The sequence below is a fragment of the Pyxicephalus adspersus genome, chromosome 12 (genome assembly GCF_032062135.1).
Source record: "Pyxicephalus adspersus chromosome 12, UCB_Pads_2.0, whole genome shotgun sequence".
Lineage (NCBI taxonomy): Eukaryota > Metazoa > Chordata > Amphibia > Anura > Pyxicephalidae > Pyxicephalus > Pyxicephalus adspersus.
In genome coordinates, this window is record NC_092869.1 from 11,430,980 (window position 1) to 11,443,163 (window position 12,184).

A 12,184-nucleotide genomic window follows, 5' to 3' on the forward strand; every position below is an offset into this window, starting at 1 on the left:
CTATGTACAGAAAGCAGCATTCAGACCATAGCTGAAAAGCCAGGGCTGTGATTTTTTTTTTTGGCCTTTGCATGGTTTCCAGCACCAAAGTTAGCTCACATTTAGCCATTTACTTACAAAACTGTTATATGACTTCTGTGGCCCCATTTATATAAACTTTTCCCGTCAATTCACTTTTGATTTGTTGATAATTTTTTGTTTACATAGCATTTCCTATTGTGACAGCTGTGCACTTTTGAGACTGACCACTAGATGGCAGAATGAGTCATTATTTTTAATAGGAGATGAAAGAATTCGCCTAGAGATACAAACATCGATCAGTGAATTTCTATAGGAATAGATGTCCGAGATATCATACCTAAGTACCGGATTACTGGCTACCCCATAAGCTTCAATATTTCACAGTGCTAACCTCGCCATCCATTAGAATTCTGTTGTCCACACGTCTTTCCATCTTTAATGGTGAACCTCTCCTCTGATATACCTGATTATAACACAAAACTGTTACTGTATAGAGATAGAATGACAAGCATGCTGTGAAAAATTACAGAAAAAAATAACCTTTATGTTCACTGTGCTGAGAGGACATATTGATTATACCATTTTTCTCATTGGAATGACAGAGGACACCATATGTGAAGGAGGCACTCTAAATTTACTAGTTTATTATTCAAACACAGAAATTAAAGAAATAACTGGATATAAGATCTTCTGATAACAGCAAACTTACATTAATGAGTATCAAAGTTATTATTTGTAAAAAAAAAAAAAAAAAAAAACCTGAAATGAGATTTGTTTTACCATTGGTCTATAACATAGGAACAGTGGTCTTCAAATGTTGCAATGGAATTTCCGATGTAGGAAAACCTAGTTCTTATGTCAGACACTTCTATCCGTGACACTCCTTATCTGTACACACCAAGGTTATGACGGTAAAGCTGCACACAACCACACCGCTAAACAATGCTGTGTAAAAAAAAAAAAGTCCATAACAACAAAACTATACTGAAAATACATCTTATTCTAAATAGGCAGCAAGATTTAGGCAGCATTATGTAAACATATCTGACAGCTTATAAAATACAAACCAAGAATGAATACATAGTGACTGGGGCAATAAACATCTCCAATTTACAAAGTTTGAGGCTGATTTAGGCTCGCCATGCACAATAGCAGGGTTTGGAATCTTCTTAATGGAGAAAGATGCCCAGGACAGAGAGCGATAATAATGTAAAATATAAAACAGCAAATACATGCAAAACTGAATACAATGAAATGTCTAAGTGCAATATAATGAATACTGATATGTGTTTACATTTGGCTGTATGGCAGAATCTGCATCTGTACTAGAATGAATTCTTTTGTAAAAATATAGCTTTGGCCTTGTACATTCCAGCCAATCAGGACATGGATTTCTACTTCTTACAGCTCATCTTCACACATCAACATATTTATTGTTCTGACAAAACTTCAGAGATAAACAGAAAAATATATTCAATCCTGCCTCATCAAAACTTTCTCTAATATAAGCCTATAGTAATTGTTTTTAGGAAGACACTTGGTTTTCTATGTAGTCACTGAATAAACCATTTACTATTTGTACCTATAATGGCATGTGTGCTTACATTCTGCATAGGTAGAAGGATGAGAGCCCCATGATAATGTATAATCGTGTACGTGTTATATTGATTAATCCAGCACTGAAATTCTACTGGACCATAATTATTGTGGTGCTCTCATCCTACTATACCCATTGCCAATATTCTGAGTACCTTTGTGACCCATCTATATTAAAAATCCCTAAAAACACTTTCCTATATTAAGATCTAGTGCCCAACCAAATACTGTTGTGCCTTTCTAGTCAGCTTGTCTTGTGAATTCTCCATACATATCCCAAATGTAAATACATTTCACAGTGTGTAGTGTCTAATAGAAACAACCAACAACTCGCGGTGGTTATAACGTTTGTTCCTTTTGCTCATAAAAGATGTGTACAAACTAAAGCCATACTAATAAAACAGAGTACAAATAGCGGAGAAGCTCTAACCAGGAGAGTATAGGTGCTATGTGCATCCGTGACATTAATAAATATGGCAGGGGGAGGGGGTGAGCATCTTGTGCCATGTGCAGTGTCAGGATGAATTCAGCCTAGTGGGGAAAATCCTACAAGCTGAATGTTTTTAGGGATGTTGTGTCCATTCAGGAAGCTTTCTGTCTTATGCAGCGCTAGAAACGGCTAGTTTCTTCAGATGATCCATAAAAACTTGCAGACTGACATCATCTGTGAGAATAGGAGCTCCGGAATCCTGAAAGAAAAGGATTGCATATTAGAGATCTTGTAAGAGAAAAATAAAATACAAAGCCCCGAGCCCATCTACAGTGCTCATTGAAGGACCCCAAGAGAGCAGAAATCTTTATCTACTTTATTATATATGCGATGTACACCATCTCATTTCTATAAATTGGTCTCCCTGTACTTCTGAAGAGAAGGTTGTTTACACCAAAGGTGGTAACCCAAGAACTTTGAGAAGGGATAGTTTCCCATGTGCCCAGCCTGGGAATTACAATGAGAAGGTGAGTTTTTGGGGATAGAGAAAAGACAGGCTTTTTTAGGGCACGGACGTTTTTTTTTTATAAAACAATAAAGTTTATTTCAATCAAAAATATTATAAAACTAGACAAAGATGACCTATGCTAGTCCCAATGCTAACATAGGAGAACTAAGCTAGGCAACAGATAAGCGTACGGTACAGGTAGCTTAGGTCCTGTTCAGGCAGCAATAGTTTCGTTTCCCACCCGACGCGTTTCGCCTAATAAGGCTTCGTCAGGGGTTTGTTGGGGAGACAGTAAAGGCCCTATTGTTGGGAATGGAACATCCTTTGGATGACTCTTTAAAAAGGCATTTGGGTGATGATTCCTTGATAGGTAACTTTGTACAGAGTATATAGGTTGAAGCGTTATTATATAGGAGCTATGAGATCTGGTACAATGTTCAATATTTTTTTGCTCCAATAAAAGATGATAGTGCAGTAATGTGTCAACTGGGGAGTAGTGTCCACATGACATATGTTTTGCGTGGTGGTATAGTGGTGGGTCATGGGTAGCCGTCCAAAAGAGGACTTTAGGCATTAGGACCAGCATAGGTCATCTTTGTCTAGTTTTATAATATTTTTGATTGAAATAAACTTTAGTGTTTTATAAAAACACTGTCCTAACAAAGCCTGTCTTTTCTCTATCCCCCAAAACTCACCTTCTCCCTGTACTTCTGTTGTTTTCCACCGGCTTCCTGAGCAGAAAGCACATTTGGAAATCGCATCGATATGTTTGATTATTGTGGGTTGCTTTTTTAATAGGCCCCTCTATTATGTTCATATTGCATTAGAAACGCTCTATGTGAGTCAGAAGTAATACAAGCTATAAATACAGGGGTGGCCTAAACATTACATCAAAGGATCAAGTTGTGCCACATTTCTGATATGTGTAGAAGCACCGCGGCTCAGTGTCATGATTTCCACTCATCGTATGAAAGACACACAGCAACATTTGCAATCCCTCCACCCCATGAAATGCTCAATAAAAACTCCAGTGGGAATAAAGCCTGACAAACCAAACTCAACTAATTTTAGAACTATTCATCTATTGGTTGATTGATTGTATTGATTAACACATGAATGATAAAAAATATAAAATCAAGCAATAGATAAATACTTTGTACATTTGGTCACTTTGTTTACAAGGTCTTCAATCAAACAAATGATATTAGTACCATAGTTACCCTGGCAGTATCTTTGTGCTTTGTAGTAATAATAATGACAAAATAATGAAAATGATCCTGCAGGTTAATAAAGTTGATTTGCATTTATAAAACAGAACTGGATACTGACCTGTCCCCAGCCATACATGTTGTTATGGGTTTGTGATGGGTTCACTTTTGAAAGCAGAAAACGAGCCTAGAAAATAAATTAAAAAATTAGGGAGTAACGTGGAGCTTAAATTCTTTGCATAGTGTAAATCAATTTTTGAACTTTGAGAACAGTGGACAGCCAAGTATTTCCCCAACTCTCTCCATGACACCACAACTTCAGTAAACTGAATTAAAAATATTTTATTTAAATCAAGCCATGTATACGGTCTCACTTTGTATTGACTGGATATGCAAAATGCTATTATTTTGGTATACGTGCATATTCAAGTATAATCCAATATATATATAATTTTTTTTAATACCTGGAATGGCATTAGAAGAATGATCCTGGTTAATACCTGATCCAATAGATGGCACAGTATCCATGTAAAGTATAAAAGGAGTTTTAAAAAAAATGTTTTTCTTAAATAAATAGGAGGCCTTAATATTTGCTTTGGTTCAAATATAAACATACAGCCAAAGCAACCCAGGAATTTATTAAAGCAAAGAAGTGGAATATTTTTGAATGGCCAAGTCAGTCACCTAATCTGAACCCAATTGTGCATGCATTTCACTTATTGAAGACTAAACTTCGGACAGAAAGGCCCACAAACAAACTGAAAGCCGCTGCAGTAATGGCCTGGCAGAGCATTAAAAAGGAGGAAACCCAGCATCTGGTGATGTCCGTGAGTTCAAGACTACAGGCTGTCATTGCCAGCAAAGGGTTTTCAACCAAGTATTAGAAATGAACATTTTATTTTCAGCTTTTTAATTTGTCCAACTACTTTTGAGCCCCTGAAATGAAGTGATTGTGTAAAAAAAAGGTTTTAGTTCCTCACATTTTTATGCAATCTTTTTGTTCAACCCACTGAATTAAAGCAGAAAGTCTGCAGTTCAACTGCATCTGAGTTGTTTCATTTAAAATTAATTGTGGTAATGTACAGAACCAAAATTAGAAAAAAATTGTCTGTGTCCGAATATTTATGGACCTAACTGTATATAAAGACTGTATATACCGGTACTTTATGTACTTTTGGGTATATGCACAATGGTTGTTGGTAATTAGCATCTGGTATTAGCATCTAGTTTTTGCCCTTGTGTTGTAATTCAACATAAAAACGTTTTTTTTTTTTTTTGAAGCAACACGTCTAAACCCATAAATATACATACATATATATGTATATATAACAGTCCTAACTACCCTTTAATAAGCTCTGGAGTTCTCTCTGTCAGTGTAACATTCAGGGATTCAGTCTCTGTTACATTTTTACTCTTGAAAGCTTTAATGATTTATACCTTTTTATTTTAGTTTAGGAGTTTTTGGGTGGATAATCCCGGAGGATCTTTTGAGTTGCACCACACCCTTCATATATCATAACAAATACCAAAGGGGTTTTTTTTCCCCAAGGGAAAAATTGTACAAGCTTTAACGGTGCTAAATACCAACACTCCTAAGATATGTTAAAAAACGTTTTTCACAATTTATTATATAATTTTATAAAACCATATCACAGAAAATGTATGCAGCATACAAAATAACAATTGAACAATCCAAGAATTGTATTGATACAGATTACCTTTACAGTCCTAGTAAGCCTAATCAGAAGGACACAGCGTTATTAGAACTTTTTTTAGTAAACTTTTTTTAACATATCCTGTTGTGAGTATTTGTATTTAGCACCGTTAAAGCCCCTACAAATTTTCCTTTGGGGGGGCAAAAAAAAACCTCTGGTTTTTGTTACTTTAGGAGTTGCTTGTATGGAGAGATTCAGTAAAAGGTACTTGACATGACTAAAAGGTGATATTGGCATACTAAAAGTTTCCCATTCCTCCTGTTTCAGCTCTTACCTGGCTTCCTCCATGCTCAGTGTCTATATAACGAGGCATTGGGAAGCGAGAGTGAAGTATTTCCTGTGCATCGTTCACTGGAGCTTGTAATAAATGATGGAAATTCTCATATTCTGGCATGTCCTGGTATCCTGCCTTCCTCCACTGTGCAATAGTCTGTATATCACAAGACACAGGGAAAGAAAATGTTAAACTGGTATATATATTCACAGCCAGGAACAATAAAGAAAGGACACATGGCTCCACAGCTCCAGACTTACCTCTCCATGATAAATTAGAATCTGGAAAAATGTGTCCATCAATAAGATCCTGTCTGCAAGTATACTGCTGCTGTCCAGTAATACGGGCTGTAATCACATCAAATGGACAAATGTCATTATCTTACATACATCAAACTAACACACATTTCTGTTACAGTCACTACTGTGTATATATGGATAATTTATATATTTCCAGGTAAATGTTTATTTTAGGGTTAACATTTTTTTTAGCCAGCCATCCCTTGGAACTACTTGATGCTAATTACCACAGACACAGATGTGTGTCCCCAATACAGAAGGACTGCAGAATTTACCAGAAAGATGAGGCCATCTTTAAGCATTATTCAGATCAGAAAATGAGGACACACCATACAGAATTATAAAGCTTGTCCTCTGTACACTTGACTAGTGATGAATGACACTGAGGAGACCAGGGATGAGGCTGTACACTGACTAAAGATAAATATCTGTACCGCCCCACAGAGAAATGAGCGTTTATCAATGTTGATAGTAAACACTGCTCTGGCACCTAGAAATGCCACCCCTGGCTCCTGCTGAGCTTGAAGTTAATCATTTTTTGCAATTAACATTACGGGAACGCAAGGCCCTGCATCATTAAACAGTACATTAGTGGTTTGCTCTGTGCAGAATGATGGTCACAGGTAGAAAGTAAATATTTAACAGCATTGCATCTGAGCACTCTAAATCATTATACAACGGGCTACATGACATGTGAGCAAGGATATTATGTTGGTTCTTGATATAGCAGAAATACCACAAAAACCAAAAGCATATCCTGTACCCTGCCATGGTCATTCCTGTAAAAATTCTATCACAGAGTTGTATAAGACAAAGTACAAGATGTAAAGAACACACAGGCTTTGCGTTATGCACTTCAGAAGATGCATTTAAACAAGTCTCACCTAAATAAAAATATTTTTATACATTCTTTGGAATAAATAATGTATGATCAACTTTGATTCAGTTTCTGAAGTTGAAAAGCATAGTTTGCTATGACCTAACATGACCGGTAAATAATGTATTGTCATTATTTACCTTACTTTACCCGGTCACAGAACTCTTTACCTCCTAAATCTCAGAGCACTTTTTTGTTTCATAGCTATGTACCACTTGGCACCTTAGATTGTAGTCAAAGCTAACATATATTTCCTTTTTGCCTGCACAGATAGGCTTTTTTGTTTGGTTGAAAATATGGACACATGCACATTCCATAGGTCATGTACATACCCCTAGGCTTGGATATAAAAGGCAAAAAAAGTAACATTAGAAAAAAAATAAATGCTATTTCCTGTGAAGCAACTTATATGTAACTTGTACCAGGTTTGCAATAGCTAAACTTAAAAATACTATTGAGCATGTCCAATATTCATACATTTACCACTCTGGACATCCAGCCTATGCAGCTTATTTGTTGAGACCTGAAGAATATTGAGGTAAGAATACTTTATTTTAATCCCTCTGATTTATTTACACTACTTTAAAATGTTACGAATTCATCAGTGACCCTGGGTGATATAGCAAACCTGGAATGGATCTGGTCCAGGATCGAAAACATTTGCTAACAAAGAGCAAATTACTTTTTAGAAATCCATTCCAGATTTGCTGGATCACCCAGGTTCACAGATGAAAGTTTATCTTCTCCAGCATAGGGGAGCTTTAATAAAAGAGGTTCAATGTACATATTTTTCCAGCAGGATTTTGTGTAAATATATTCTATGACCCAAAGCGCTCATCCTGTATGATTACAACCAGAGAGGGGTGGATTTCCTTAAAACCTGTAGTTGGTCTTTACCATAAATATAAAGAGACGGCAGATTATCTGTCTGCAATATTTCAGTAAGCACCCTAAATGATAAAAATGCATAACGTCTTACCTCTGGGGGGCCACTGAAGGAATATGAATAGAGGATTGGTTGTATCATTATTAGAGACTGGGTAAGGTCTTGGCGCATGAAGTTGTGTCTGTAATAGGAGCTCTCATCGGGACTGTTGTTGAACACTTGAAGAAATGGTGACCTTCTCAGATGAAACATAAACTGCAAGATAGTTCCATAAGCAAGAGAACACAGCTTGTGAATGCCATATACTAAAAACAAACTCTTTTTTATTCAAATAATTACACTAGAACTTCTACCTTCAGACCAATATTGCTTGCTGAGAATCATGCACGTACTGACTCTTCCAAATTCTAGCCTCTTTCACACCAATTATACACAATGGTAAGAGTTTAGTGGTAAGTGGACCGTAAAAAACTAGCATGGGAGATGTCTAATACTTTGAGCAAAAACTCCCTTTTCTCTCCCTTTCAAAATTCCTTGAAGCTAAATACTGTGCAAGTCTTATATTTTTGTATCTCCTTCATGATAGTTTAGACAGTAATAGTAAGCAGCCATTAACCAAAAGTCATTTTTTAGTCACTGCAGTCAAAATAAAAACAGCTTTTTTCTGATCAGTGTCTAACTTTTATACGGTTGCCCTCATTACCATTTATTATTAGTAAGTGTGCTGTGATTTTTAATATGAACAGAAAAAGGCTAAGGCCATTTTAAACATAACACAAGATAAACATTTGGCCTATGAGGCACTTTGGTAGTACCGTAGGAGAGAAAAATGTTTTTGCAGTCAACCTGCCGCTCCCTCCGCTCCTCCAATGATCTACTAATGACTTCCTCACTCATAACCTCATCACACGCACGGATGCAAGACTTCTCTAGAGCTGCTCCAACTCTCTGGAATGGTCTTCCTCGTCCTATTCCGCTTGCTCCTACTTTCTGCTCATTTAAAAGAGCGCTCAAAACTCATTTTTTCAAACTTGCCTACCCATCTTCTTCTGTCTGCTAAACGCTCATTACTTCCCACCACTACATATCGCCCATCCTATTGTGTGTGAAATTCCCCCACCTACTAGATTGTAAGCTCTTCGGGGCAGGGTCCTCTCCTCCTGTATCACTGTCTGTATTAGTCTGTCATTTGCAATCCCTATTTAATGTACAGCGCTGCGTAATATGTTGGCGCTATATAAATCCTGTTTATTAATAATAATAATAATAATAATAATAATAACACAATGCCTTCAGAACAATTCTCTTTCTAAGGAATTGTGTTGACAGGCTTTCAGTTTGCGATAATCGATCATTTTATCATGAGTTTTAGACGCTTAAAAAATTATTCAGAATTTGTTGAAAGGTGCAGATGACCTACGCTGACCTTCCCCTTTTTTTTTTTATAGACTTGTATGGAAATTTATAAAAGTGAAAAAAAGCCCATCGGCACTGGTCCTAAGGCCTTCTTTACACTTACTTACTGCACAGTGCGGCAAGTAAGTGTAAATATATGGCTTTTTCTTTTTCCTTTATGTCATGTAATTTGTACAGTTAATCAGCTCCATACTCTAAGGTGTTCTAAATGAATTGCATAAAGACCACCCTTCCGATAGTAGGTAGTAGTGTAATAGAAGTAATATTAGGTAGTAGTGTAAGTAAGAAACTTGAGAGGAAACTACTAAAAATAATACAATGTGATTTTCTCATTTCCAAGTAAGTTTGATATACATATTTACCTGTGGGTACAGGGAAAATGTTTCTGAAAACCGGAAAGAATTGGGATCATCCTTCTGATACTCGCCAAATTTCTGACACTGCAAAAAAAAGAAAAAAAATCAATACAATAAAACACTTTGGAACAATCAAATAAAAATAATAGCAAATATCTGAGATTACTACACCAGTAGAATGTAAACTGAAACTTACAATATACTATTGTAACAGCTAAGGGATGTGAGCACAATTTTTATTAACAACTGAATAAAAAATAGGACTACCTTAATAGGATAAGGAAATGCCTGGGTATAAGATGTCTTTAGAATCTAAAATGACTTCAGATGAAATTTTACAAAACAAATGCTTAGTATTAGTTGACATAACTGTACACTAATGTAGTACATACTTTCTCTTTATACAGTATGCAGTATGTCAGTAGAACAAAGTTCAAAATTGATCCTTCTCTGTATTTAAAATTATTTAAACCTTTCTTTTTCCAAATTCAGCAGCATTACCTATGTATTATTTTTATCATAACTGTTTTATGTCATTGGTGACAACATCTTACCAGTCGAATGAGCTGCCGATCAAGCCATCTCAAGACATCTGGGCCTTCCTCCGTCTCGGCTCTGTACACAGCCAGCCTTGCCATGAGGATAGCAGCTGCCTCCTGATCAAAAGATGCTGCGATGTTCTGAATCTGGGACTGCGCATCAGCCCAACTGCAGAAACAATTCAACATGCATTAAAGCATAAATTAAATTAAATGTGCATTACATCAAAATATACATTTGTGTACTTATTTTGGCATGTGAGCAGAGTATAGACTAGTGAGTTTATCTTTTACAGATTAGCATTAGGAACTATAGGGTCTGAATGCAAAAATAACAACATAAATAAATGATAATTTTAAGTAATATTTTTTTTTAATTGCATAACACACCCATGTCCCACTTTCAACTACAGAATACTGTAAAGAGATATTACCATAATAACAGTACAGACGCCTGTGACAATGGTATTCAGTTACAATGCTGAGTGCTTATGTGTGCATATGACACCGGCCAATTACAAAATGCTTTCCTTCCCAAAACAATTTTGTACAATAATAATTTCCTTTGTTATCCGGTTATCTCTCTTGGAATAATTAAGTTATTAAATGGCAATGGTCTATATACCCCAGAAGTGCCCGTGCCCCACTGTTCTTGCCTGTTTTGTAAATTACAGAATGATAATCTCTACTTCATGAAATGGGTTCATGTCAGCCATCTTTCCAATGACGACCAAAAGAACCAAGATAATAGGGGTAATAAACTCTATTTAAATGCAGAAAATCATTAAAAAACTGTAAGAAAATATGAGTTTCTCTAATCTCTTTACCTAATTTTTGTCTTGGGTTTAGAAAATAGGCTCAAGAGGTGTAAAAATATAATAACAGACCCAGACTTAGGATCACGTTTTTTTGCACTAGTGAACATAATATTAAATCCCTTTACCAGCAAATAGGTGGTAACAAAAGTAAAAGTGTCCATACAAATGAAGATCTGGATGGTGTATGGCTGAAGTTTGGTCCTGATGCGTATGCATGCTTTAATTTTAAAGCTAAATATACTTTAAATGGGGTATCCCTAACCCACTCCTTCCCCCAAACTGACCCACCATGACCCTCCACAGTTCATAAATTACTAAGATCTTGCACTGTGAAAATAGAAAAGCAACATGGAATGTATAGAATCGGCAGACTCGCTGCCTGGATCTTGGTAGGTACTGAACTGTGAAGGGGTTGGGGGGGTTTTTTCAGGTTAGTGTAAGTAGGAGAGGAGGGGTTAATGAATACTACTATATATATACATATTTTACTCATCCCTTAACTAACTCTGTTCCTATGGCCATTTATACTCATAATTACCCCTTTTATACTGGTATAGCAGCTTTTCCAGGTAATTAGAGAAATGGTTGATGGCTCCAGGGATTGCACTGAGCCTGGACTTGCTGTGACATGCTGTACAACATGGTCAGAGTGCTCACACCAGGTCAGGGTGAGAAGACACAAAGGTCAAAATCCTATTACCAGACTAAGCCTTCTACACAAAGGAAAGAGCAAGACCTAATGCAAGAGAAACTTAATTCTGCTTTCGATTCTGATTAGACACGCTGTCTAATCACGCATTGTGACAAGTTTTACAAAAACTATATATAAAATATCACTATATTTTATAGTTTTACAAAAACTATATATAGTTCATATGACCTGATACAGCACTAGTAGATTTTGGAGAAGCAAAGGGTGAGGTAAGGCGAGGACATCTTACAGCGAGAAGAAAGCAAAGAAACCAATAGGTGGTTAATTAATGTCTAAAGGGTATGATAGAATACAAAATACTAATAGAAAACAGCTAGAATAGATTTGACATGTCAGGCCGCATGTGAACTACTTGCAGTATATGAGCTATTCCGCATTCATCTTTGAAGCAGCAGGCTACTTACTTTCTTGCTACTGTGGTTACTCGAATTCTCCTTTGTCCGCTTGAGTGCTGATACTGTGTGACAAACTGGATTGCACCTCGTCCCCCTTGTGGAATGGGAGCATTGTGCTAAACAAATAAAATGAA

General features: G+C 36.3%; 1 protein-coding gene across 1 annotated transcript in view; it reads right to left on the reverse strand.

The window, feature by feature from the left end:
• Positions 1–636: 636 nt before the first annotated feature.
• Positions 637–12,184, reverse strand: part of LOC140342385 (protein transport protein Sec23A) — a 49,763-nt gene continuing 38,215 nt past the window's right edge. Inside the window, exons 13-20 of the mRNA XM_072428549.1 lie at positions 12,060–12,166; positions 10,141–10,294; positions 9,593–9,670; positions 7,908–8,069; positions 6,013–6,099; positions 5,753–5,908; positions 3,885–3,950; positions 637–2,306 (exon numbers count right to left, since the gene is read on the reverse strand). Of these exons, the coding sequence (XP_072284650.1) occupies positions 2,217–2,306; positions 3,885–3,950; positions 5,753–5,908; positions 6,013–6,099; positions 7,908–8,069; positions 9,593–9,670; positions 10,141–10,294; positions 12,060–12,166 (900 nt within the window). The 3' untranslated portion in view covers positions 637–2,216. The remainder of the gene's footprint in view (positions 2,307–3,884; positions 3,951–5,752; positions 5,909–6,012; positions 6,100–7,907; positions 8,070–9,592; positions 9,671–10,140; positions 10,295–12,059; positions 12,167–12,184) is intronic.